This window comes from Phodopus roborovskii, unplaced genomic scaffold (genome assembly GCF_943737965.1).
Source record: "Phodopus roborovskii unplaced genomic scaffold, PHOROB, whole genome shotgun sequence".
NCBI lineage: Eukaryota > Metazoa > Chordata > Mammalia > Rodentia > Cricetidae > Phodopus > Phodopus roborovskii.
The window spans coordinates 263587-290013 of NW_026125851.1; the positions used below are offsets into that span (position 1 = coordinate 263587).

At 48.1% G+C, this 26427-nt stretch overlaps 2 protein-coding genes across 4 annotated transcripts in view; both read right to left on the reverse strand.

Annotated features, from left to right (window-relative positions):
• Positions 1-679: 679 nt before the first annotated feature.
• On the reverse strand, positions 680-3942 carry Znf414 (zinc finger protein 414). 3 transcript variants are annotated; one of them, XM_051178789.1, is made up of 7 exons: positions 3795-3942; positions 2875-3157; positions 2514-2621; positions 2300-2405; positions 1545-1879; positions 1416-1466; positions 680-999 (listed from the first exon to the last, which is right to left on the reverse strand). In XM_051178789.1, exons 1-7 carry the CDS (start codon positions 3795-3797, stop codon positions 695-697), a joined length of 1191 nt encoding a protein of 396 aa, XP_051034746.1. In that variant the 5' UTR covers positions 3798-3942; the 3' UTR covers positions 680-694. The 3 variants fall into 3 exon arrangements, with proteins under 3 accessions (XP_051034746.1, XP_051034745.1, XP_051034747.1); XM_051178788.1 differs by having other exon boundaries at positions 1416-1879; XM_051178790.1 differs by lacking the exon at positions 680-999 and having other exon boundaries at positions 1292-1466; positions 3795-3941.
• Positions 3943-11401: 7459 nt separating this feature from the next.
• Myo1f (myosin IF) overlaps positions 11402-26427 on the reverse strand; it is a 47974-nt gene continuing 32948 nt past the window's right edge. The window contains exons 16-28 of the mRNA XM_051178791.1: positions 26227-26308; positions 24597-24703; positions 23218-23316; positions 22972-23116; positions 20696-20810; positions 20439-20608; positions 16942-17087; positions 16326-16472; positions 16029-16177; positions 15525-15608; positions 14325-14520; positions 14058-14227; positions 11402-12091 (exon numbers count right to left, since the gene is read on the reverse strand). Of these exons, the coding sequence (XP_051034748.1) occupies positions 12015-12091; positions 14058-14227; positions 14325-14520; positions 15525-15608; positions 16029-16177; positions 16326-16472; positions 16942-17087; positions 20439-20608; positions 20696-20810; positions 22972-23116; positions 23218-23316; positions 24597-24703; positions 26227-26308 (1687 nt within the window). The 3' untranslated portion in view covers positions 11402-12014. The remainder of the gene's footprint in view (positions 12092-14057; positions 14228-14324; positions 14521-15524; positions 15609-16028; positions 16178-16325; positions 16473-16941; positions 17088-20438; positions 20609-20695; positions 20811-22971; positions 23117-23217; positions 23317-24596; positions 24704-26226; positions 26309-26427) is intronic.

A 26427-nucleotide genomic window follows, 5' to 3' on the forward strand; every position in this document is an offset into this window, starting at 1 on the left:
GAACATGATAAACCATCTGACTGGTCCCGTTTTAGCTGTGGGGAACTAGTTCTGTAGACCAGCCTGGCCTAGAACTCTCAGAGATCTGCCTGCTTCTGCCTGTTTTTTGTTTGTTTGTTTGCTTTGTTTTTTAAATAAAGGAAAAACACTTGAAAAAATCCTATCCTGTTTTCTGGAAGTTGTAGAATAGAATGGTGGACACTGGCTCCCCCTCCCTAGAGATGGCTGGGGTGGCACTGAGCTGGAGCCCTGGATTCCAGGGCTGAGGTGCCACATAGACAGTGACAGAGGAGTGCTAGGTGAAAATCAATTCTAAGTCCTCTTCCCATGGTGTATAAGCACCCCAGTAGGTTGCAGCCTACTGCTTATTTGAGGGAAGGGGAGGGCAGGGCAGGGCAAGAGAGGGCTCAGTGGTTAAGAGTTCACTCTCATTCTGCTCTTCCTGGGGACTTCATACCCTTTTCTGACCTCCATGGGCACTGCACTCATGTGTGCACACACACATACACACATGTACACACACACACACAAATAAAAAACAATCTTATCTGAGGGGCAAGGGACCCAAGACACATCATAGACTAGCTCATCTTGCCTCTTTTATTGTCCCTCCCCTTCTCAAATTACAAAATTCTCTGTAGGCTCTCTCACCCAGCCCAACACGGCTGGTTCAAATCTAAGAGAAAATGGGATGCTACTCCACTGACAGTTGTGACACCCCAGGAGCAAACGGAGTTGGGTTTGTGTGGAGTTGGGGAGGAGGCCGCTGAACCTGGGCCTCACTCCTTGCCTCTGGCTCCATGCCTGAGCATTCCTCAGCCTTACTGGCCAGGGTGTCAGCAGGAAGGGACCCAGACACCAGGGCTGTGGAGGCGCCAGGGCGGTGGTCCTGGAGGTGTAGTGTCATGGTGGGCCGTGAGGCTGTGGAGAAGTCACACTGCATGCACGAGTAACGGCCCCGTGTGTGTTCCCACACGATGCGGCTGGGGCCTGCGTACCCTGCAGGTAGGCGGGCAGGCCACGGTCAGTCGCAGGTTTCACCCCACAGGACCTTTCTACCAGGGATGGTGGATGTCGGCCAGGCAGATTAGATTCTTTCCTATGTCCATTCCCCTCGGCTTCCAGGGTCCAGGTAGGCTGGATCCTTTCTCCTGGGCTTGATTGCCCATCACTGAAGGCACCAAGTTTGGCTCCCATCCCTGGACCTCCACAAGAGAGGGCCACTCATGTGAACAAGGCGCAAGTTTTTACAAAGGAACGCCGGCGCAGGAGAAGGCATAGGTGCCAGTCATTTTTAAGGTAAAAATCATGTATTTTAAAGGACAGGCACTGCTACTTCTGAGCATTCACAGGGCCGGAACATGGCAAAGGAATGAAGGCCCCTCCACCCTACCCTGGTGGTCACCTGCACGCACCTGAGGGCGCATCGGGACCGCCCTGAGGTCTTCTGGGACTTCCAGCAGCACCTATAGGAAAGAGGCAGGTCAAGTTCAGAATAGGGGTGGACCCAACCAGCTTTGTAGGCAACTGGTTCTCATACCCACCTTGACTCTTTTTCCAGATGGCAGCACTGGAGGCTGGTGGTCCTGGAGCAGCAGCCAGGAACGGGCGCAGTCGTGGGGGACTCAGGCCAAAGGGCGCAGGGTTCAAGTAGGGAAGGAAGGGCCCAGAGGGGGCAGAGGTGAAAGGTTCAAGTAGTGGGAATGGCAGATTCAGGTTAGACGCAGGGTCGGACTCTGGGGGGCGCTCGGGCACAGGTGGCTCTTTGTCCAGGGCAGGGGGTGGTGGCGGGGCTGGGCTCTGAGCATGCTCTGCACAAACATGCAGATGCTTGAAGAGTGAGCGATGAGTACGGAAGCGTAGGAGGCAATTTTCACACCTGGGGGTAGGCATAGGGCTGCAGTCTCCTGGGCAACAGGAAGGGGCCTAGCTATTGCTCCCCAGGGACCAAGATGTAGGAGAGGAATCTAGGTTATAATCTCCATGACTCTACGCCCAAGTGAAGGAGCTTGCCTTACATGCTCTCCCTTGCTGAAGTTTCAATCATTCTGGACCTTCCCAGCTCAGAGCCTCAAGCTTCGACTTCACTTGGGTGGCCAGTTTACCATAGAAGTGAGGTGGACAGAAGCACTGCACGTATGTATGCCCCACCACTCCAGCCGAGCCTTCAACCAGTCACTCCTATTCACATCGATCTTCCATGCACTGCTGGGGCTGGTTTCCCAACCCACCCCTCCTGCATGCACACTAGGGAGGGCTAAAAATCTGGGATCAACAGGGGGGACGTTCAGGGTCTCACTTGAAGTAGCGGTTGGGCTTGTAATGCAGCTTGCCATGGGCTACCAGCTCCTGCATGCTGGGGAAAGTCTCAGTGCAGCTCAGGGCTGAGCATCGGAAGAGTTTGCCTGGTAGGGATGAAGGGCGGGTGTGGAGAGGGTGGTTAAGACTGACCCTGGGAGGCTCTGTCTGTCTTCCACCCTAACATGTCTCACTATTGCCAACCCTCATCCTACCTTCCAGTGACTGTGTAGGTGGGCAGTGGGTACGGAGATGCTGTGCCAGATCACGAATACTGGGGAAACTCAGGCAGCAGCCAGGGCTAGAGCAGGGTATCTGTTTCCCTGCAGGATAAATGGGTGTCATCAATTATTCCTTACTGATCCCCCCCATTCCCAAACCCTTGAACAAGTCCCCCCCCCCACACACTATTACAATAAATTGCTTGGAAAAGCTGGATAGGTTTGGTTGCTACGGCTGACACAGACTTGATGCTCAGTAAATGGTGCGGAATCCTAGATGGGATAGAAGGTGATTCCTTACCCTGCACTATCTCAGGCCTATCAAAGGACCTATGAAGGCCTCATCACAGATCACCTGGTGGTGGACGTCGTCTGGGCAACTTCAGGTCCTCATTGGTCCCCACACCTGTGCTGGTTGAGCCAGGTTGGCAGCTGTCTGGGGCTGGGGAGGCAACCGGCTGTGGAGGTCCTCCATGGTCCCACTCTGATGGTACAGTTGTTGGGTTAGGGCCTGGCTCCTCCATGGAGGAGAAAGTGGCTGTAGCTACCACATTTGGAGAATCCACCTCCTTGTCGGGCTCACTGGAGCTGGACTCTGCAACGGCTAGCATGTCTGGGTTGGGCTTGGACGGTTCCTCCTGGTGCAAGAAGTGGATAGAATAAGGCTGGGATCAGAGTTTGCCTAGAACAGAGGTAAGTCCTTCCACTCCGAAGATCTGCAAGACTCAGGTTTCTAACTCCCACTCCCACCTCTGAGTTACCAGCAAGATGAGTTAAGGGAGGTAAGATTAGACTAAGCTACTGTCTCCCAATTCCAACTGCAGGAGGAGGTATAGATCAGGCATTATACATAAAAGAGTATCATCATCAATATCCCTTGGTCTCCAACTTTGGCAGGAGAGAGGCACCATGGAGCGGAGGCGTGGCCTAGCGGAGTGGGAGAGGGTCTGGCCTGAGAGCAATTTGGAAAATGCTGCAGGGCCTACGGTGGATTGTGTGATGATGGGGAATGCTGGCCGAGCTACAGCTGTATGGACGACCTCGGATACCTCAGGGCCAGGATGTGTGAAGTTTAGGGGCTGAACTCGAGCAGGGTAGGCGTGGCCCAAGCAAAGCCAGGCCTAAAGGAAGGGCAGAACGCGCGCGGTGACAGTCAGGGGCGGGCGGGGACCCGGATGTGGGGGCGGGGCTGGCCGGAGGGGGTGCGCCCTGCAAGACCGCTCCCTGTTAATCCCTTCTGCTCCTCCGCGCCCGCGTGCTCGGTGCAGCGCTCACCATCCTCCATTCAGTTCGACCTCTGGTTCTCGTGCCTTCGGTGGCTCCGGCTCCTGCAGGGGCGACTTCCTCGGCGACGCGAGATCTCGATCACATCGGCGCCATTTTTTCCACTTCTCAGACCTCGCGAGATCTGGGTGTGGCCTAATCCTGAGCGCTCCTCTAGGAGGAGGGAATTGAGGCCAGACTGCTGCTCCTAGGCAGGTGAGAATTTGTAAAAGAAGGAGGTGGATAATCCTGCATGAGCATTCTCTCCAGGCTGTAGCGTCCTCATCTGCAAAACGGGCATCGCCATCCTTTCCCTGCATGCCCCATAACAAACTCTGGAAAGACAAAAAGCAGCACTTTTTCTTCTTTTTGTATACCAGGTCAGGTTGACCTCAAAGTCTCAGTCTTCCCATCTCAGCCAGCAGAGTTCTGGGATGGCAGACTCTGACTGCTTTTGTTTGGGCTTACTTTTTAGAGGAAATTGACAACAACCCCCCCCCTTTTTTTTTTCTTTTTTTCTTTTTTTAGCTGCAGCTGTTCTTACACTGAGATTCACCTTGAACTTGGATATCACTACACCGGGTTTTAAGCAGTACTAGGTATCGTAAACCAGAGTTTTCATGTATGCTAGGCAATCACTCTGCAAACTAAGCTACATCCTTAGCGATATACACGTACGTATAAAGGGAATGTGCATATATGTGAGCCCGTGAGCTCCACGAGGTCCAGCGTACACACTGTCTGCCTTAGTTCTTGGCTTTATTTACTGGGGCTCCGATGTTAGAGCTCACCAATTCACACTAGTCTAGCTTACCAGAAGCTTCTGTGTCCACCTCCCAAGTGCCCCAATAACAGGTAGTTGCTATGCCTCCCACCCAAGGAATGCCAGGGATCCAAATTCTTCATAATTTACACAAGTGCTATGGGCCTGAACCCTGCATCCTCCTGTCTGCACAGAGCCATCTTTTTAGCAAGCTCCATATTTTTCAGTGCTTCCAGTGGGCAGTAAGGATGATTATGTGGGCCTGGAGAGATGGCTTGGTTTTTAAGAGCATCGCTGCCCTTCCAGAGGAACAGGGTTCAATTCCCAGCACCCATGTGGCAGCTCATAACTATCTGTAACTCCTATTCCAGGGGATTCGACACCCTCACACATGTACATGTGGGCAAAACAATGTGCATGAAATACAAATAAATAAATATAAAAAAGAAAAGAATGACTCTGTTTGTCGGGGCCCATAAAGATGGCTCTGCTTCATTTTGGCTCAAAGTCAGAGAGTTCAAAACTGTCCTTAGTAAGTCATAAGACCTAAAGGTCTAAGGCATGGTTACAGTAGGAGGTTTTGATCTTGGTAGAGGATACCTTACTAAATAGTAACAGACTTGGTCTGAGGTGTGGTTACTCTTGACCCTCAAGGCCAAATAACAGGATATTGAGTCTAAGGTGTGGTTACCAAATGTCTGGAGGATTAAGGAAAGAAAGTCTGTTTGTTCCTTATACATGATAAGTCTTTTGCCATGCGCCCCTATTGGTTGGGGTACTTAAGAATGTTGAATGATGAACTTAGGGCATCCAGTCAGGGCATTCACTGGATTGCTCTCCCAACTCTATCCTGCGTCTCTCTCCTTTTCTTAGTGTCTTTTCCTGCCATTTCTCAATTCATACTCTTCTCAGGTACGAACCAGGCAAGTGGGCTGGCTCCAACTGAAGCCTCACAAAGATGGGTTATGACAGATTGGTGCCACTATGTGGGGCTACTACCTAGGGGGATGACATCTGTTGTAATAGCCTAATTCAGGAAACACTCTAATTGTGGACCTTCAGGTTTAGTGAACAGGTAAATCCCACAAGTATCAAGGTGTGAACATGAATCCCACTAGCGCTGGTGCAGTGAGGTTTCCTATCCATTCTACTTCCCTTAAGTGCATGCTATGAACCAGGAAGAGACTTAGTACTGCTCTTGGGAGACTGGAGTCAACCACTGAAAATGGAGTGACAATAAATCAACAATGGCAGAAAAATGATTTTGGATCTATCGTATGAGATAAGGAAACAAACAGAAGAAGTGTGTGAAAATGCTGAGTCAGGGGAGCCTGTCTGAGGGGGTGATGAGCTGTGCTTTTATGCCTGGGGAAGCAGAGCACTCTGGGAAGCTGGCACAGACATCCTGAACTTGGCAAGGAACAAGTTCCTCCTGCCAAGCAACAAGGAGCTCTCTGCACCATGGAAACAGAATGAAGACGTGGTGTGGAGGTCAGAAAGAGAACTGGGTGGGTCCTATAGGTTGTGTGAGAGATAGAAATGGAAGAAAACATGGTTTCTGATGTAGTCACTGATGAATATTTATTTTTCTATTTTTATGTGTGTGGTGCACCTATATGTACATACATGTTTGTAAAGGGTTTTCATGTGGGTGCATGTGTACCTGGTTGCTTGTGCATGTAAAGGCGGGAAGCTGATGTGGGTAATACTCCTCTGTGACTCTTCCTTCTTATTCAATGAGACAGACCACTCAATAAATCCAAAGCTCACCACTGTGATTAGTCTTCCGCTGGGGATCCTCTGTCTCCACCATCTAAAGCTGAAATTCCAGGAGAGCAACAGTGCCTACCTGGCATTTACCTGGTATTTGGGGATCTGAACTCAGGGCCTCATGCTTCCGTGGTAGGTGCTGTTGTGTGACAAGACTTTTTCTAGGGAGACATAAACACATTTGTTCACCTTAGATAGGGAGCCCACCTGCATGAATCAGGAGTTTTATTGGGGTTACTTACAGAAATATGGGTGAGAGGCTACTTACAGAAGCAGAAATGACTCAAAAACAACTGCATCACCAAAACCCACCCCTTAAAGTGACAGCTCACAAAAGCTAGAAAGCTGGAGCACACTGCACAGCCTACAGGCAGCTCAATAGGTTGGAGAGTATCCTTTCCAGGTGACTCAGTTGGTCTAAACCTTTTCCAGGTAGCTGGGCAGGTCTCAGAGTCTTCTTTGAAGATTGGATTTTCTGAAAATGACTCTCAGTAACCTGTATTATTTACTCTGGCAGCGAGGGGCCTAGTGAATCTGGTCAATTTCAGGGACTTCCTGTAGTTACTTTGAATTATTGACCTTCTAACTTAAGGAGATTCCTGCAGGATGGAACAGCTAGCTACACTGGCGAAGGTACAGCCTCTCTTTCTGGTGATCATTTGGAGGATGGGCTTGGAGACAGACGGTAAAGTAGAACTTAGATCTCTAGACATTCACCATTCATGAGATGTTTATTGAGTCATAATCAACTGTAGACTTTACATGCAGCATATTTTGAGGTAAACTAAGAGTTTGTATGTGTCACTGTAAGCAAAGTAGACTGTTAGAAGACATTTAGAACCTGAGAAAGATGGAGGATGGAGAGATGACCCAGAAGTTGAACTCTTACAGAAGACCAGAGTTCACATGGATGCTCAAAATTATCTATAACTCAACTTGGATGTCGTCTTTTGCTGGCACTTGTACTCATACAGATACACACATACATGTAAATAGATAATAAAATAAATCTTTTGAAAATTAAATTAAAACTGAGAAAGAGGGCTTGGAAGTCACTTAGTAGGTGATTGCTTACCTAGCATGCACAAAGCCATAGGCTTGGTCCCTAGAACCACGTAAACCATCTGTGTCAGTGCACTTGTCATCCAACACTGGAAGGTGGAAGCAGGAAGGTCAGGAGTTCAAGGTCATCTTCAGCTATATACAGAATTCAATACTAGCTTGTACCACATGAGATCCTGTCTCAAAGAACTGAGACAAGTGCTGGAGAGATGGCTCAGAGGTTGAGAGCACTGACTGCTTTTCCATAGGTCCTGAGTTCAATTCCCAGTAACCACATGGCTCAAGAACATCTATAATAATGAGATCTGGTACCCTCTTCTCATGTGAAGGCATACATGCAGGCAGAACACTTTATATATAATAAACAAATCTTAAAAACAAAACAAAAGCCTGACGTTGTTGGCACATGGGAGGCAGGGGCAGGTGGATCTCTATGAGTTCAAGGCCAGCCTGGTCTACCAAGCCAGTTTCAGGACAGGCTCCAAAGCAATACACTGAAACCCTGCCTCGAAAAACAAAACAAAAAAACAAACAAAAAAAACCAAAACAAAGAACTAAAACAAGCCAGGGATGTTTAATCTTTAATCCCAATATTTAGGAGGTAGAAGCATGATCTCGTGAAAATGCCATCCTGCTTTACATAAAGTTCCAGTCTCGCCAGAGATACTCAGTGAGACCCTATCTCATAAACAAAGAAATCCACAAACAACACCCCAAACAATAGCAACAACAAGTTGAAGAGGAGGTCCAAGTTGTAACACAGTGCCAGGATTGTCACTGTGCCCAGCCTTCTTTAGATTCTTTAGTATTGGGATCACAGATGTGTTACCATGTGTGCCTAGTGAGATCTTATTCAGAAGAACATCTGGGGGCTGGAGAGATGGCTCAACATACAATCAAAGCACTCACATACATAAAATAAATACGCTAAATTTTGTTTTTGAAAACCAAAACAACCAGACAAGGCTAACCCTTGTTAGCCAATTACAGAGAATAAAAGACTGTTGAAGCCAGGCACTTGGGAGGTAGAGGCAGGCTGGTCTCTCTGAGTTCGAGGCCAGCCTGATCTACAGAGTGAATTCCAGGACAGCCTCCAAAGCTACACAGAGAAACCCTGTCACCCCCCCCCCCCAAAAAAAAAGACTGTTGAATGCTCACACCTCTTCCTCCATGGGTCATCTTTTCAGAAGAAATGTCAGAAAGAGTGTAGGAATTAGAGATGGTAGATAACATCAAGAAAACAGTTGAAGAACCCAGCCCCTCGCCCAGCCCCCTGCTTTGGCAGCCCTGACAGGCTGTAGAAAAGAACCAGCAAGAGGTAGGCCCCTAACTCAACAACATGTGCTGAGCCCCCGACTTTGCCCTAACCACTAGGAAGCAACCCCCAGATACCCTCCATGTGTTAAGGAACCAATCAGAAGTCAGCAGGCAGGCTCTGGATGTGCTTTACGATAACAGTGGAATGCAGGGCATAGCACTGCCCTGGGAGGGCCCCTTTCTGTAGCTGCAGCTGACCAATCAACACAGGGCAGGTTGCCCATTCCCAGAGATGCACTAATCCTGAGACTATTTGTTGCTATGCGACTAGGAGACCCCCCCCCCCCCGACATCCCTTTGCTCTACCCCAATATATGCCCTGCCCCACTGCTGCTTGGGGTCCCTTCTACTCCACCTGCTGCATTGGTCGGACAGAGGACCTGAGTTAACTCTTTGCTTTTGCATCGGATCTGGTCTCTTAGTGGTTTTGGGGATTCAGAGTCTGGGCACAGCACAGTAACCCCTGGGAGGTTGACCACACATCAAAGTAGACCTTATTTCCAAGAATAAAGGGGCAGCAAAACTAGATTTGATAAAGAAATTCAAAACAGAAAAACAAAGAAATCTTAAGGTTTATTTGGAATGGAGAGGGTGGTTATGGGAGAAGATGGGGGTGGTGGTGAGTATGTTCAAAATATTTCCTATGAAATTCTCAAGTATGTAGCCAAGGATAACTTTGAATTTTTTATCCTCCTGCCTCCACTTGCAGAGTGCTAGGATTGTGGGTATATACCACAACATTTGCTGTATGCCATACTGGGGACCCAAGCTGGAGCTTTGTGTATTTAGACAAGAACATGGCCAGCCAGGCTAGGGCCTCAGCACCGAGAACCCAACCTGGGGCTGTGTGTATTTGGCCAAGCAGTTGACCTAGAGCTTTGGCCTCTTTTTGTTGCAAGGCTGTGAGGTGTGTTTGTGCTGGGTAGGGAAGGATGGGGGTGAGGCCCCGGAAGGAACAACAGAAAGGGGAGGAAGGGCCGGATGTAAGAAATTTTGTGAAAGAGCCCACAGGATGTGGGGGCTGAGGACTGGGTAGGCTCGAGGGGATAGTGGTTTACAGTCTAGAGCTAACATAAATATGCAAAAGCGTCCTTCAGAATATGTCAAACTCCACTTTCCCCCTCCAATCCCAGCACCCTGCCCAATACTTAACCATCCACCCTGCTTAAAAGCCTTACTTCCTGTAAGTGTGGTCTCCTACATGCCAGTGGAGCCAGGGGATTATACTCCTAAAGTGCTAGGAGGGGAGAGCAATCTGAATGGTGAGTTTGAAGGAAAAGAATGGAAAATCTTTCTATTTCTCTCCTCCTCCTCTCCTTTTATGTAGCCTAGGCTGGCCTCAAAGTTGCTTTGTAGCCAAGAATGACTTTGCACTCCTGATTCTTCTAATTTCACCCTCTGAGTGCCGGGGTGATGGGGTGTACACCACCAATACATGGTTCATACAGTGCTGGGGATGGAACCCATGACTTCTTTTTGAGACAGGGTTTCTCTGTGTAGGTCTAGCTGTTCTGGCTGTCCTGGAACTATATCTTGTACACCAGGCTGGCCTTGAACTCACACCTGCCCCTGCCTTCTGAGTGCTGGGATTAAAGGTGTGTGCCACCGCTGCCTGGCAGAACCCAGAACTTCTTACATGCTAGGGGAGCACTATATCTCTGAGCCACTCCCCTCAGCCTTGTTTTTCTTCTGTTTCCTTTCCTTCTATTTCAGTGCTGGACTGAAACCCAGGCCTTCACACATGCTAAGCAAACACTACCAACTGATATCCCCAACCCTTGACTTTTGAGGGGAGGGTAATGGAAATTTATTAACTTAAAAATTGCAATTAAAAAAATGTTTTGCTATGTATGTATGGGCAAACATGTACCAAACAGCTAGCAAGAAGTAGCTCTCAAGGCAGGCGGTAGTGTTACTTCACTTTGCCCTTCCTAAATATATAAATACAGCTTGCTCAGTCTATAACTATTTTGTAATCTCAAAAATTATCTAATATGAATAAATATTGTTTTTAAAGCTATTTTTTTTGAAGCCAGGCAGAGGACACATGTCTGTAATTCTAGCACCTGGGAGGCAAAGGCAGACAGGGCTGTAGAAGTTCAAGGCTAGTGTGGTATATATAGTAAGTCACTCTCTCTCTCACTCTTCCTCCCTCCCTCTCTTTCTCAGTGCTGAGATTTAACTCCATGCTAAGCAAGTGCTCTTGAACTGGAGTGTAAAAGAATCCAGAGATGGACCAGTCTAGCCGCACTCAGGGATGGTTAAATGTTTTTGCAGAATGATTGGCCAACAAGAGGCCTGAGGAGGCCCTACAAACTTGTGCTTGATTTACCAGACAAGTTTGGTTTCTTGAGGCAAACTCAGAAGGGGGAGGATTAGATGGACTCTTCTGAGCAGCCTCCCCCCCCCCCACCCAAAGAATCTTATATAGTCTAAGATGTCCTCCAAATCAGCTATGTAGGGGCTAATGAGATGGCTTAGTGGCTGAAGCCCTTACCACCAAGCTTGACGACCTGAGTTTGATTCCTAGAATCTGCATGGTGGAAGGAGAGAACTTCATGAAATTATCCTTAGACCATCCCCCTCTGGCGTGCACACACACACACACACACACACACACACACACACACACACACACACACAGAGAGAGAGAGAGAGAGAGAGAGAGAGAGAGAAAGAGAGAGAGAGAGAAAGAGAGACAGAGACAGAGGAATAAATATTTTAAAAATCAGCTACATAGTCAAGTAGTTAAGGCTGGCACTGAACTCTTGATCCCCCTGTCTCCCTGTCCCTATCTCCTGAGTACTGAGATCATAGTCATGTACCACCATGCCCAGTTTTATGTGGTCCTGATGAAACCTGGGGCCTCATGCTTGAGAGGCAAGCACTCTACCAAGGAAGCCACAGTCCCAGCCCCAGAACTCAGTAATTTTCTCCTTTCTTTTACCTGACACATTTATTGTCTCAGTGATGAGAGGAAGATGGGAAGGCCTGACTGTCAAAGTCCCCTAACCCTGGACTGTGCACAGCACTTTGCTCACAGGGCAGAACATGGTTCATTTCATACACACAAGGCAGCTGGGAGGTAGGTTCTTCAGTGAATCCTATTGGACATAGGATGAAATGGAGACTTGAACAGCGATTCAACCCATGGGAGACCAGGCACAGGGTGAAAATGATGATCCTTCACACATAGAGCCCTCACTGGGCTGGAGGTCACTAGCCTGAGCATTCTGGCCAGTGCAGCCAGGGTAATCAAAGCTCCGAGTTGCAGGGCTTGGCTCCCTGGAAGGCAAGCAGGCAAGCTTGTGGCTGGACAATTAGATCTTCTCCACATAGTTTCCTGGGAAGAGACCTTCCTGGCCATGCAGCCGGCCCTTCCACCAGCCAGAGGGATCTGTGGGAGAGAAGAGGTTGAGGTGCCCAGTGTGCACTAGAGGAAGAGTGCATATTTACTTTGTACCTATCTTCTATTCACCTTGGATATTTTGTTTGCTTTGGAGACATGGTATTGTGGGGCTCTAACTGTCTTCAAACACACTATGCATGGGGCTGGGGAGATGGCTTAGTCGAGAAAGTACTTGTCATGCATGGGTGAGGACCTGTGTTTGGTTTTTGAGAACCCATGAAAGCCAGATGCAGTGGTATATGACACATCTGTTACTCCAGCTCTATAGTGAAGCAGGAGGTAGACAGGAAAACCCATGAAAACTCTTGGGTCTGCTAATCTTGTATATATGGAAGCAAGCTACAAAAGACGCTGTCTCAAACAAGGTGGAAGGCACATGACACATGTGCACCTTTGGTAAAACACAGGAATGCACGTGTGTACCCACACACATACACTCAGATGCATACATACACATACCCACAGATACACACATATATACTCTTTACCCTCCTGCCACTGTTCTCTGAAGACTGTGATTATATGAGTGGGTAACCACATTCACTTTTGTTTTGTTTGGAGACTGATTCTATCTCCCTGAGTAAGCCCAGCTTTATACTCTGCATCCTCCTTCTTCAATCCCCAAAGGTCTAGGACTGTATATATGTGCCACTACACATAGCTGTTTGGATCTGGAGGCAGGGTGTTGGGGATTGAATTCAGGGCCTTGTCATGCTAAGCAAGTGATCTACTGCGGAGCAGCTTATTGGCTGAGCCATATCCCCAGCACCCTGACTTCCCTCTCTCTTCCATCCTACCTTCCTCTTCATCCCTCCCTTGCATGAGGATGGGCTCCAGCACCTCATGCACGTGAGGCAAGTGCTGTCCCACTGCTCTTCACTCAGTTCCTGTCTTTCTCTAGACGATTCACTTGCACTCTTTTATCCAATGACTCCTTCTATAGCTGCCTTCCTTCAACCCCTAGGTGTAGTCAGGAATAGCCATGATGTCCAGGAGACCCTGCCATCCACTTCTGGAGTGTGTGACGAGTCTACCACCCTTCTGGGGACATCCCAGAGGATGAAGGTAGGAGGAATTGGGCAGGGCTGTCCAGACTCAGCTTCCTTCCTACTCACAAGGATCCATAAAGTCAGGCTTATTTGTAAAATAAAGCTACAGCCTGGCATGGTGGTGGTTCCCTGTCACCTCAGCATGCAGGAGTTCTGAGGGAGGCTATCCTTAGTGAGTTCAAAGGCAACATAGCATGACCTTGTCTCAAAACAAAATAAAGTAATAAAGAGGCGTAGTCATGAGGTTTGATGAAATGATATCACAGCCCTAGGTGCATTAGGAAGGCAATGTTCAGAGACTAGGTTATCCAGACTATGCAGCTGTGATGAGGCTGTGAGCTGAATACCCAGTCTGTTTATTTATTTATTTTTAGGAGTGTGTACCACTGCTCTCAGCTTTAAGGTTTTTTTTTTTTTTAATTACACTTTCTTTTTCCATAAAGTGTGTGCATGGTATGTACCTCTGTGTTGTATGTGCCCATGTATGTGGGTGCATGTGGAGACCCTACATTGTCATCCCATTCTGCTCATCCACCTTACTCACTGAGGCAGAATCTGTCAGTCAGAACCAGAGCTCGATGATGTGGCTATGATTGCTAGCCAGCTTGCTCTGGGGATCCTGACTCTGTCTTCAGAGCCTGGAATTCCAGACTGCTACATCCAGCTTGTGCACACACTCACATACACACATGCATAAGTTAGAGTCCGTTCTCTCTTCCTCTGTGTGAGTCTTGGGGATGGAACTCAGGTCATTAGGTTTGGTGGCAATGACCTTTATCTAGTGGGCCATCTCACTGGTCCTTGCTCCTGGTTCTTGCATAGATGGGAAAGCTATGCAGTAATGCGTGGCTGCCTCATTGTGTCAGGGTTCTGAACAGTCCCACTCACTACCCCAGAATACAAACCTTCCATGAGGATCTCAATGACTTCATTCACATTGAAGCTCAGCTCATCCACATCTTGGCCTATGTATTGGTACAGTGCCCGGCACCTCGGCACATGGATCCGTGGTTGGGGCTTGGGCCGGCCCACACCTGGCACAGGTCTCTGTCCTATGCTTCTCTTCCTTTGCATGCTGTAGGAGGCAGTGTGGTCTCATCACAGATACTTCTAGATATTCCTCTATCCCCTGACCACCTCCTGGGCTGTGCCCTCCACCCTTCTCCACCTACCCTGCCACACCCTGGTCAGGCACATTGAGGAATTCTGTGTTGTGCTCTGAAGGTGGCCGTGCCCGGGGACGTCTGCTGGCTCCTAGGGTTGAGGATGGAGGGCCCTGGGGAGGCCTCTGGGAACTCCTTCCAGATGTGATCTCCAGGGGTAGGGGCCCTGCCCGGGAAGAGGGTGGTACGCCATTTCGATTCATGCCTGTGGTGGAAGCAAAGATAGAATTATGTGTCATGTGTGGCTGTGAACATTTGAGGAATTGGCTCTAAGATCTGAGCCTGACAGAAGATGCAGCTGCTCTCAACCCAGTGTGGTCAGGACTGTGTCTGAGGGTCAGGAGTGGTGATGCATGCCTTTAACCCCAGCACTTGGGGAGGAAGAGGCAGGTGGATCTCTGTGAGTTCCAACACTGCATATTGAGATCCAGTCTCAAAAACAAAAACAGGAGCCAAGTCGTGGTGGCACACACCTTTAATTCACAGCACTCGGAGGCAGAGGCAGAGGCAGGCAAATATCTGAGTTTGAGGCAAGCCTGGTCTACTGATCAAGTTCCAGGACAGCCAGGGCAAGACACTCTTATTTTCAGAAACCAAAAAATAAAAGCAAACCACCAAAATAAATAAAAAGAAAAGGACAGAATCTGAATGAGGGACCCTGGGGGTAGGAGCATCTATAGGGAAGCTTTACAAGGTGCTGGTATACCCACAGGAGGGATTTATGAGTGACTTTATGTATCACTGTTGTATGTGTGGGGCACATGTCACAGCATGCACATAGAGGTCTGAGGCCAACTCTGTGGGCTTGGCTGCCTCTTTCCACCTTCTCTTGGGCCCTGAGGATAGAACTCAGGCCTCCAGGCTTGCAGCAAGAGCCTTTACTTGTTGAGGAATTGGTGGGTTTCTTTCTGTCTTCCTCTTTCTTCTTCTTTCTAACCTCCTTTCTTTTTTCTTCCTTCCTTTCCTTCTCCTCCTTCCTGTGCAGTCGCCAGACCCAGATTTAGATGGCTTTTTGCATGCTAAGCAAGCATTCTACCACTGGGGTACAAGTGGTGTGGGGTGGTGGGAGAGGTCAAGATCTTAAGCTATTCCAATTATGCTTCTCCTGCATCTTATGGTAGCTGGGGGAGCTATAGTGAGTAGAGTCACTGTTGTTAGATTGTGAAGTCCATAACAGGCAAGGGAAGTCACTAAGAATTATCACCTTACCTCTGGGGGGCCCAGGGGCTGCTCGAGTAGGGGCCTGCGCTGACCTTCGAGGTCTTCCCTGGGCTAACCCCTTCCGTGTAGGCTCTGAAAGAAGAAAGAAGCAGGGATAGATTTGAGTAATGGTCAGGCCAAACCATGTACTTGGACTACATCCTCCAACTTCCCTCTATACTAGTTATGCCTGAGACCACGCCTCTGCTCATGCTCATTGGTTCTCCCATGTGGCCCTACCCCTCACCCTCCCTACCATTGGAGCTCTCCCACTCTACTCCAGGACACGCCCCACCATATGTTGACAGTTTAGGATTGCTTCTTTGGTCACGCCCCTTCATGTTCCCTCCCTCTCATTGGCCATTTCTCTTCCTCCATACCTGACCTTAGAGGCCTATGTCTCTCTAGACCAGCCTATCTGGCTCCACCCCCACAACGTTGATTGGTCTCTATTAACCACACCCCAACAGGCCTCGCCCCCACAATGCCCCCCTCTGGTTCCCGCGAACTTACTGGTGCTCTTAGGCAGTCCGTCCCCGATGCTGATAGTGAGAGCTCGTCCCCCAGCTTTGAGCACAGCCAAGTCACCTGTCCCGCGGGAGAAGGTGACATTGCGGGTACTGCCTCCGCCCCAGCCTTCCTTCTTCACCCGAAACTGTAGTCTAGGGGAGAGAAGGGATCGTGAGGGCGCCATTTGCGGTTCTTCTTCCACACCCAACCCGTGCCGGGGTCCCTGAGGCAGGTAGAAGAGACCACGCATAGACCCGGCCCAGAGTGGTGCTTGAATTGGCTGTGGGTGGAGGAGCATACGTGTCGTTAAAAGTGAGGGGCAGAGGCCTGCGCGCTGCCTCTTCAAAGCGCTTGCACAGAAGGCTGACGAATTCGGTCTTGAAGATACTTTCCAAGAAGCTGTCGGCAGCCTCTTCCTGGAGGATGAAGAAGTCATCTTGTCTGGTGCTGGGGGGCGGAGGGGGGGGAGGCAGGAGAACGTTAAGTGAGGGTGTAGGAAAACTTATAAGGTCCAATCTGTGAAGATCAAATTGGGGGAAGGGAGAAGGAAGAGCCCGGGAAGGTGGTAATTGAGAAGAACCAGGGGTTTGATAGGAAGAGAGACAGAAATTGTTCCACACAAAGATTGTGAAAGTAGGGCCGGACCTGAGTTGCATTCCCCGGAGCCCCGCATGGTGGATGGTTTTTCCCTGACCTCCACTCAATATGCTGTGCTATGTGCCCCTACCCAAAAACAAAAATATATTTAAATAGCTTGTTGAAGGTCGTGAAAGTAGGGGCAAGTGAGTGTAGCAGGTAGGGGCAAGAGAGCTACAGATATAATAGCAACTAAGGTTGCCATGGTAATAAGCAAGCAGTCAGCTGAGAAACACCTGGTAGGTGGGTTACTACAGGGCAGGTGGGAATTTGGCCTTACCTGAGGGACACCCCTCGAAGGGCCTGGATCTCCAATTTCTTCTTCAGGACTTCACGGACCATACCCTTCTCTGGTCCCTTTTTCACCTTCTCTCTCCCAATCACATACACACACTTGGGGGTCAGGATCAAGTCCCGTTTGATGGGCTGTGGAGAGGCAAGGAAAGAGGCTGATGGCTGGACCCCAGGGCCTAAGCAGGCTGGCACCGGAGGATCAACTCTATATAAGGGTGGGGTTTGCAGGGAAGGTGACTGAGAAATCCCTCCAAGTGAAGGTGTGTGTGTGTTGCTAAATCATGTAAGAAACAGAATAAAAGTGAGGGTATATTGGTTAGAGATGTCTGGGCCAGTTGACAGGTACAAGATAGAAGAAACACCTGATGGAGGTGATCCCTGTGTGTATGTTGTGGAATGCTGTCCTCTGGATATGACATGGCTGTTGCCCTCTCTGCAGTCACATTTACCCTCAAGAGACTTGCACAAGTTTGGACCCATTAGCTTTTGATGGTAGGTGATGGACTTATGAGGCCAGGGTTCTTAGGATTTGTAGACAGTTAATGGTTGCTAGGAGGAGGGACTCATGCAGGATGGACTCATGGTTTGTGAGAAAGAATGAATGAGAGACATTTTCTCTGGTGGTGTAGCTAATTCTAAGTTGCCCATGGTTCTGTAAATAGCCAACCCTTCATCCACACTCCTGGAAATACCCTGGATTAAACTTATTGTGTCACCAAGCTATACTTTAATGGAATAATTTCTTTGGTCTATTGTTGATTGTCCTATCTGGAGTGAAGAGACACTTGTTAGCCTCTCTAGGAAAAGTTCACAAAGCTGTATGCATGTGTATGGATTTTTGCTGAGAATGGAATAATTCTTGCATTCTAAGCACACATTCTGTCACTGAACTTCATACCCTCAGCCCAGTTTATATACAGGTATGGCTTGTTTGGGTGAGTGTATACAAGTTACAAAGGTAGAGTATATGACCTAAACCATCTGATCATAGTGGGACACATTTGTAATCCTGGTGCTCAGGAGCCTAGGGCAGGAGGATTGCAAGTTCTAGGCCAGCCTTGGATCAAAAGAATCGAAAAGTCATGATCATAAGTAAGGAGCATGTGGGTATATGAACCACAAGAGTCCCTGAGTTTGTATAGGAAGGCAGGTATGTGTCGGAATGTGATCAAAAGAATGATGCATGAAGAACAATGTCTTGGGGAACTATGAGAGAGGCTCCAGAAAAAAAGGCAAAGGGTCTTTTGCCTCAGGTGCATTTTGTTCCCTGGATTGTTATTGGATGTGATTTGCTATCTCCTGTGACAAACATTTACATTAGTTTATAAGACATCTTTATTCTGTTGGACGTCAGAACATAGCTCTAGAACCCACTCTGGTCAGTGTACCATGACTCTGGATATGGCCTTCTGCCTTGCTTTCATGATTTCACAGATATAACCTATTATACATGCCAGACAATTGTGGCGAAATTGGTCTGTCCTGAGAGTTCTGGAAAGGTCTGCTCTGTTAAAATTTACTATGTGCTTACTGATATTCATTTATATGTTTTTCTGATCATGCTTTTCTGGACTCAAATAACTTTCCTTGGATCATTACTTTCTCTGTTACACTCCTGTATAAGAGTACACTGAAACTGAAGTAAGGCTGTCTACAGCCTTAGACTCTAGTCTGCCCCATTCTCTCTGGTGCTTGGTTCCCAGGTCCAGCAGACAAGATCTACACAGGTTGACCCAAAAGTCAACAATGATGGCTAGTCATATTTTATTTTAACAATTATTTATTTTGTGTGAGTCTGTGTATGTGTGGACATGTGCATGACGTGGCATGGGGGTCAGGGGACAATCTGTGGGAGTCAGTTCTCTCCTTCTACCAAGTTGGTTCTAGGGCTTGAACTCAGGTCTCAGGATTGGCAGCAAGTACCTTTTTCTGCTGTGTTGTCTCGCTGGTCCCTGCTGGTTAGTTTTAACCGTCAATTTGGCACAATTTAGATTCAAGGGATTCTTTACAATAGGTTGGCACGTGAGCACATCTGTGGGAAATTATCTTGGTTATATTAATGAGGTGGGAAGATTATTTCACAAACTGTGCCTCAGGCAGAGTAAAAAGGACCAAGCAAGCAGCATGCATACATGCTTCAGTTTGTTGACTGCTGCCCTTGCTGTGGGTGTAACTAGCTGCTTACGGTTCCTGCCTTGATTCCTCCACACTGATGAACATTGTGAACCAAATAAATCCTTTCTTCCATAAGTTGCTCTTATCAGAGTATTTTACTGAGTAACAAAACTAAGACAACGGGTATGGTGATTTGAAAGAAAATGGCCCTCAATGGGAGTGGCACTTTAGGAGGTGTGGCTTAGTTGGAGTAGGTGTGGCCTTGCTGGAGGAAGTGTGCCACTGTGGGGGTGGGCTTTGAGGTCTTCTGTGCTCAAACTACTCCCAGTGTCACAGTCCATTTCCTGTTGCCTTCTGATCAAGATGTAGCCAGCACCATGTCTGCCTGTACGCTGCCATACTCCCTGTCATGATGATAACAGACTGAACCTCTGAACTGTAAGTGAGCCGTCTCAATGACATGTTTTCCTTGTAAGAGTTGCCATGGTCATGGTGTCTCTTCAAGCCAATAGAAACCCTAATGGAGACAGCAGGTGACAATGTGTCTGATGGAAGTTGATCCATAGATGCATGTGTCCTTGGTGGTGGTATATGGGCCACGAACTGCATGCCGTATACAGCTGTGCATGGCTATAAGGGTTTTTCTAAATTAGGTTAATTGGTCATGATAATGAATCTGGTCATGATTTCTGGGACAGTCAGGTTTGCACCTGTGAACAAGGCCCCCTTGGTCTGATGAGAGTGTTTATATGAACAGGGGCATCAAAATCAAGTGAAAGTGCATCCAATGGGCAGGTGTGTCTAAGCCAGGTGAGGGAAGTGGTCCTGTGGGATGGGCTTCTGGGAAAAGTGGATATGTTGCAGTAGGCTCTGGAAAACGAGCATGTAGCTGATGGATAGATGTGTCTGGGCTACACAAGGATAGGTTTGATAGACAGCTTTATTGCCAGATGTGGGAGCTTGGATGGGTGTGACAGTGCTACTGCTTGGGGTTTCACATAGCCCAGACTGGCCTAGAACTCACCATATAGTAGAGGATGACCTTGAAATCCCAAACCCTCCAAGGGCTGGGATTATAGACATTTGCTGCCATGCCTGGTTTGTGTAGTACTGGGGACAGAACCCGGGGTTCATGCTAAGCAAGTACTCTGCCAGCCCCATGAGGTCGTATTTGATGGACAGCAGTATTTACCACAGTGGAGGATTTACTTGTGGATAGGTGTGCCTGAGCTTGGAGGTGCATGTCTGTTAGGAGAAATGTCTGTAGGCTAGGTGAAAATACACCTGTGGACAGGTGGGTGGTGTGCTTCTATTATGGGTGCTAGGCAGAGGCACAGCCTCTGATGGGAACACCCACTCAGGTCTCACCTTGAAGCGGCGGTCATACTTGGTGACTGAGTCGGCAAAGTCCACTCGTTCCCTCTTGGCCAGGAACTGGCGCAACTCAGGCCGCTCTTCTAGCCCCAGATAGTCCCCGACGAAGTTCCGGTTGATGCTGTTTCGCCTGCGTTCCTTCTTGTTCAGTAGGATGTTAGAAGCTGTGAGGACATGTGTGTGGCTGAAAGTCATGACCTCTCCTTAATCCTCCTGCCCCCAGACTGAGCCTCCTAACAGAGGCTCCTCACCTTCTTCCCGCATCTCCTCATACTTTCGGACTGCTACGTGGCGCCGCCAAGCTTTCTGGATGGTGCGGGCGAAACCGTCAAACTTCCTTTCTCGCATCTCTTCCAGGAGGAAAAGCTGGGTAGGAGGGAGGTGGGTTGGGTCCTGGCATCTCCCAAATCCCTGATTTCCCATGGATCCTCCTGGATAGCCTCACACTTGCTATGTAGCTGAGACCAACCTTGAATTCTGGATCCTCCTGCCTTGGGGAGGACAGGTGTGGATCTCACTTCTAGTTCAAGTGTTGTTGGGGATGGAACCCAGGGCTTTGTGCATGCTAAGAAAGCACTCTGTTGGCTGAGTTACATCCTCTCCACCCAAAATGTTTTTCACTTCCCCTTCATGACTGTACCCAGGAGTCCTTCCCATTTCGGGACTCACACACATCCCTCTGCATTAAGTTAGAACATGAGTGGTATGCTAGAGTTATGGCACAGCAAAAGAGCCAGGTTCAGTTCCCAGCGGCCTTGTCGGGCAGTCCACAACCACCAGCCACTCCAGCTTCATGCATGGGATCCAACATCACCTTCTGACCTCTGTGAGCGCCTGTACATGCATAGTGTTCTCTCTCTGTTTCCTCCCTCCCTCCCTCTCTCTCCTTACATCCCTCCCCCCTTTCACCACCCCCCAGTGTGTGCCCATGCCTGTACCTTTGGAAGCCAGAGGTTGATGTTGGGTGTCTTCTATGTCTCTCTACCTTATTTTATTTTTTAATTATTATTTTTGTGTGAATATGCTTGTCTGTATATACAACATGTGCATTCAGTACTCTGGAGCTGGAGTTACAGATGATTGTAAACCACCATGTGGGTGCTGGAAATTGAACCTGGATCTCCTGGAAGAGCAACCAATGCTCTTAACTGCCTAGCCATCTCTCCAGTCCTCTACCTCAATTTTTTGAGGCAGGGCCTTTCTCTGAACCCAGGGATAGACTGGCTGGTCAGTGATCCTATACTCCTCCTATTTCCAGCACCAGGATTACAGGTATGTCTCATCAAGCCTGGCCTTTTAACATGGATTCTGAGGACCAAACTCAGGCTTGCATGGCAAGCACTTTACTAACTGTGCCAGCTAGACAGCCTGGGACATACTATTGAAAACAGAATTGGGCTCTGTGTTTTAAAAAATAGCTAAGGCCTGTAGAAATAGCTCAGTGAATAAAAATATTGCACCCAAGCCTGGAGACTTGAAGTTCCATCCCTGAAATTCACATGGTGGAAGGGGAGATCACACTCCTTCAAGCTGAGCTCCACATATATGTTTTGACACTTGTGCAACCCTCCTTTTTCATAAATAAAATTAACACTTCATGAGAGGGATTTACCCAACACATAAGAGTCCCAATGCTGCTAATGCTCTGATGCAGCCTCAAACTAGAGATTAGACACATTCCTTCAATCCCTGCCTTCATCCTTGCATCTGTCTCCCTGCATCTGTGTTCAGAGTTCTCTGCTTAAACTGGGTGGTGCAGTATGGTGGCACATACTTGTATTCCCAGCCCCTGGGAGATGGAAGCTGGAGGATCAGGAGTTCAAGGCCAGGCTCTGCTGCATAGTGAATTGAGACCAGCCTGAACTACAAGAGATTCTATTTTAGAACACTTCTCACCCCAATAAGAACAAAATTCAGATCAAGGGCTTGGGGTATATATAGTTCAGTGGTAGAATGTGTAGTTACTATGGTGAGGTCTTGGATTCCATTCCAGTACCACACACACACACACACACACACACACACACACACACACACACACACCTACCTGGACATAGACTGAGAAAGGTTCAAGATCATTAACTTGTATTTTTTTTCATATAAATAGTCTTTCTATAGTCTTACCCTTTTTTGTTTGTTTGTTTCTTTCTTTCTTTCTCAAGACAGGGTTTTTCTGTGTAGCCCTGGCTGTCCTGGAACTTACTCTCTAAACCAGGTTGGCCTTGAACTTACAAAGATCTGCCTACCTCTGCCTCCCAAGTGCTGGTATTAAAGCATTTGCCACCACTGTTTTCTTTTAAAAGTTGCATTTATTTGTGTTGTGTGTGTGTGAATGTGTGTGTCTGTTGTCTGTGTGTATGCATGTGTCTCTGTGTACGTGTGTGTTATGTGTGTGTATATGAGTATGGTGCAGGAGTCCCATAGGGCATATGTGTGGCTCAGAGGAGGACAGACTTGTTTTATCTGTCCACCTTTATGTGAGGTCTAAGGACTGACCTAGAACTTTTCCTCTTGCATGCACACTTACTGACTCTGGATTCTTAACAAAGACCTTGGTACTCCCCATCTGGTACTGGTCTGGCTCCATGTTGACAGCACGAAGCAGGTGCTGGACACCCTGGCGTTCATCTCCATGCCACCGTGGCCATGTCTCAGGGGTCAGAATGGCATACCTGGAGGTGGAAGGCATGAGGGTGTGGGGGATTTGGAACAGGCCTGTGGTTGGCCATTTTAATAGGCAGGACAGTCAAGGCAGGAAAGGCGGGTGCCTCACCTCTGCAGGAACTTGAAGAACTGTCGACGGTAGGCAAAGCCTGCCCTTCGCACCCGGATGTTCTCCCTCAGCCCCAGGTATTCCACCTGGTGCTTCACCCTGTGGGAGTGAGGTGGCCTTAGTCCCAGAGAGTGGGAGCTGCCCAGAGCAGACTAGGAACATGGGGCCTGGATTATTTGTGATAGGGGTATCTCATGGGTCAGCTGGTCTGTCATCTGTCTACGATCTATCTATCTATCTATCTATCTATCTATCTATCTATCTATCATCTATCTATCTATCTATCTATCTATCTATCCACCATCTATCTGTCATGTATCTATGATCCATCCTACTATCTATCTGTCCGTCTATCTATCTATCTATCTATCTATCTATCTATCTATCTATCCATCCACCATCTATCTGTCATGTATCCATGTATCTATGATCCATCCTACTATCTATCTGTCCGTCTATCTATCTATCTGTCCGTCTATCTATCTATCTATCTATCTATCATATCTATATCAATCTGTCTTATAGCTCTCCTATCATTTATCACCTATCTATACATTATCTATGTATCTCTCTATCATCTATCTATATGTTATCTGTCTATATGACCTATCTATTGTCTGCATATCTACCTGTCTGTCTGTCTATGGCTAGTGTCTCTTTTTGCAGCCTAGGTTTCCCTTGAATGTGTGATTTTTCAGCCTCTACCTCCCACAGCTATGAATAAACATGTGAGTCACCATGTCTAGCTGGGATGTGGTGTAGACGGTGAGTTGTGAGGTGTGGGGTTTCTCAGATCAGTCTGAGAACCAAATCTTGGACTGAGACCTGAGAGGTAGGTCTGGGCTCATCTCAGAGGTTGGTTCTAGGATCAGCTCTGGAGTTTAGGTCTGAGAAATTAGGTTTGGATTCTCTCACAGTCAGTCTGGGGTTACCTGGGGATTGGTGTTTGTGTGTGTGTGTGTGTGTGTGTGTGTGTGTGTGCACGCGTGCGCCTCCATCAGTTCTGTCTATAACTCTGGGGCCACAGAAATTTTACATTTTTAAAGTTTATTTTTATTGGTGTGTGTGTGTGTGTGTGTGTGTGTGTGTGTGTGTGTGTGTGTATTACTATATGCATATGGTGGTCAGAGGACAACTTGCAGGTATTGGCTCATTCCTTCTACTGTGTGGAACCCAGGACTGAACCTTGATCATCAGGTTTGGCAGCAATCGCCTTTGCCTGCTGAGCTATCTAACTGACCCCCTAGAGGATTGTAAAGTGGTCCTAGAGTTTAATCTGGAGGGGTTCAAAGTTGGTGCTTTGTCTGTAGCCAAATGTAAGTGGCTGGTGCAAGGAGTGCCTAGGTCTGGTTTGGGATGCAAAGGGGTGGTCATTTCACCTGCTCTCCTCCCAGTCCCGGGGCCGCTTGGTCTCATTGGGTTTGATGCAGCGGATGTAGTGGGGTGTGCACTTCTTAAGCGTGGACACCAGGTCATTGGCTTGTTTCTGAGGCAGAGGGAAAGGCAGGAGTGAGGAAGGCTTGAGGATGGGTCCACTGCTCTCCCCATTCAAGAAACATACTCATCCAAGATGGGAGGAGGCTGACTGGGCAAGCTGCAGGTGTGCATACCTCCCTCAGCTCCCACTATGAGGGCTGCTATTGTGCATCTACCCAGCTCTTAAACCCCAAACTTGGAGTTCTCAGTTGTCTGCCACACTTACCACATAGCCTAACACATAGTAAGTACTTAGGAGATGTTTGAAGATTGAGTAATAGAAAAACCAGAACAACTTGCTGCCCAGACTTCCTCCTGTCTTCAAGGGGACAGCGACTTTGGAAATAAGGAACTTGCATGTGGGGGGTGGGGGTGTCAGCCTTGGGTTCTTGGGTAATGCATTTTAGTCATTTGGGGAATGGTGTGGGGCCAAGTGGGAAGACTAGGGAAGTGACACAAGACATTTAGGTTCAAACTCTGCTGTATGTATGACCTGTGGCTGCCCTTTCGGATCCATGTCGTCTCCATCTGCCTAGTATGACTCAGCCAATTTCTTGTATGTGTGAGGATTCTGCATCTGCTACCATCACAAAGTCCTCAACAAAAGATTGTGAATGTGGGCTTAGGATGGGACCCCATGCTCACTGCAGCATTATAAACCCTCAACAGAAAGTGAACCCAGCCTTTCTGCACAGTGAGTGGAAAAGGAATGTACTGTGGTTTATCATACAGTGGGTATTATTCAGCCTTAAGAAGGAAGGACTTTCTGACACAAACTCCAGCAAGGATGGGCCCTGAGGACATTATGTGAGTGATGTTAGCCAGACACATTCTGAATGATGCTACTCACAAGAGGTGCTTAGATCTTTCTGGACGAAAAACTAGGATGCTAGAAACCAAGGGCTGAGGAGTTAGTTGTGAATGGGGGCAGAGTTGGAAATTGGAAAGATGAGAAGGTTTGGAGATGGTTGATGGGAATGGCTGTGAACATAGCCAGTGTCACTAAACTTCACACCTAAAATGGGTAAGATAGCCCACGTATGTATGTATATTTACACCTTTTAAAAGAAGTGATTTGAGAAGTGTAACCCAGGGATAGCATGCATGCTAAGCACCCTTGGGGGTTCTGTCCCCAAGCACAGGAAGGAAGGGAGGGAAGATGGAGGGACAGAAAAAAGGAAAGGAGGGAAGATCGATAGCTTCAGATGAGGATGGGGAGGGAAAAGTGGAAGGAAGGGGGAAGGGAGGAAGGGAGGGCAGAGAAAGGGAGAGATGGGAAATGAAGGAAAGAGGGAGAGGAGGGACAGAGACAGGAAAATGAAGGGAGAGAAGGTAGAAAAGGAATAAAAGACATATGAACCAAACTTTGGCCCATCTTCCTTCCTAAACCTAGAGCTGAAGAAAGACCCCGTAAGCCAAAGGGTGCCACAGACATTGAGAACCTAAATGGTAAGGAACACTGGAACAAGGAGAGAAAGAGTCTGGGTAGGTGGAACTTGCCTCTCCTGTCCCCTTCCCTGCCACCAGGCCTACCTTGATCTTGGAGCCAGCAGTACTGGGGCGGCCCTTCTTGTCTACATCCAGCTTCTCAGGAAAGAGCATCCGTAGGAAGGCTCTAGGCACAAGAGAGGAGTGGGTGGTAATACAGACAGCTCCTGGGGCATCTTCTTTCTTCTCTCAGAGTTGTAGGGGCTGCCTCAGTGCCAAGATGCAAATAGGGTTCTCTCTGACTGT

Bases quoted from the DNA above. Each gene is read 5' to 3' on its own strand.
- Znf414 (XM_051178788.1), bottom strand. The intron at 2,622-2,874 runs GTGATCTGTGAT...TTTATCCTGCAG, and splicing joins CAGACGACGTCCACCACCAG to GGAAACAGATACCCTGCTCT. The intron at 2,406-2,513 runs GTAGGATGAGGG...CATCCCTACCAG, and splicing joins ACCTACACAGTCACTGGAAG to GCAAACTCTTCCGATGCTCA.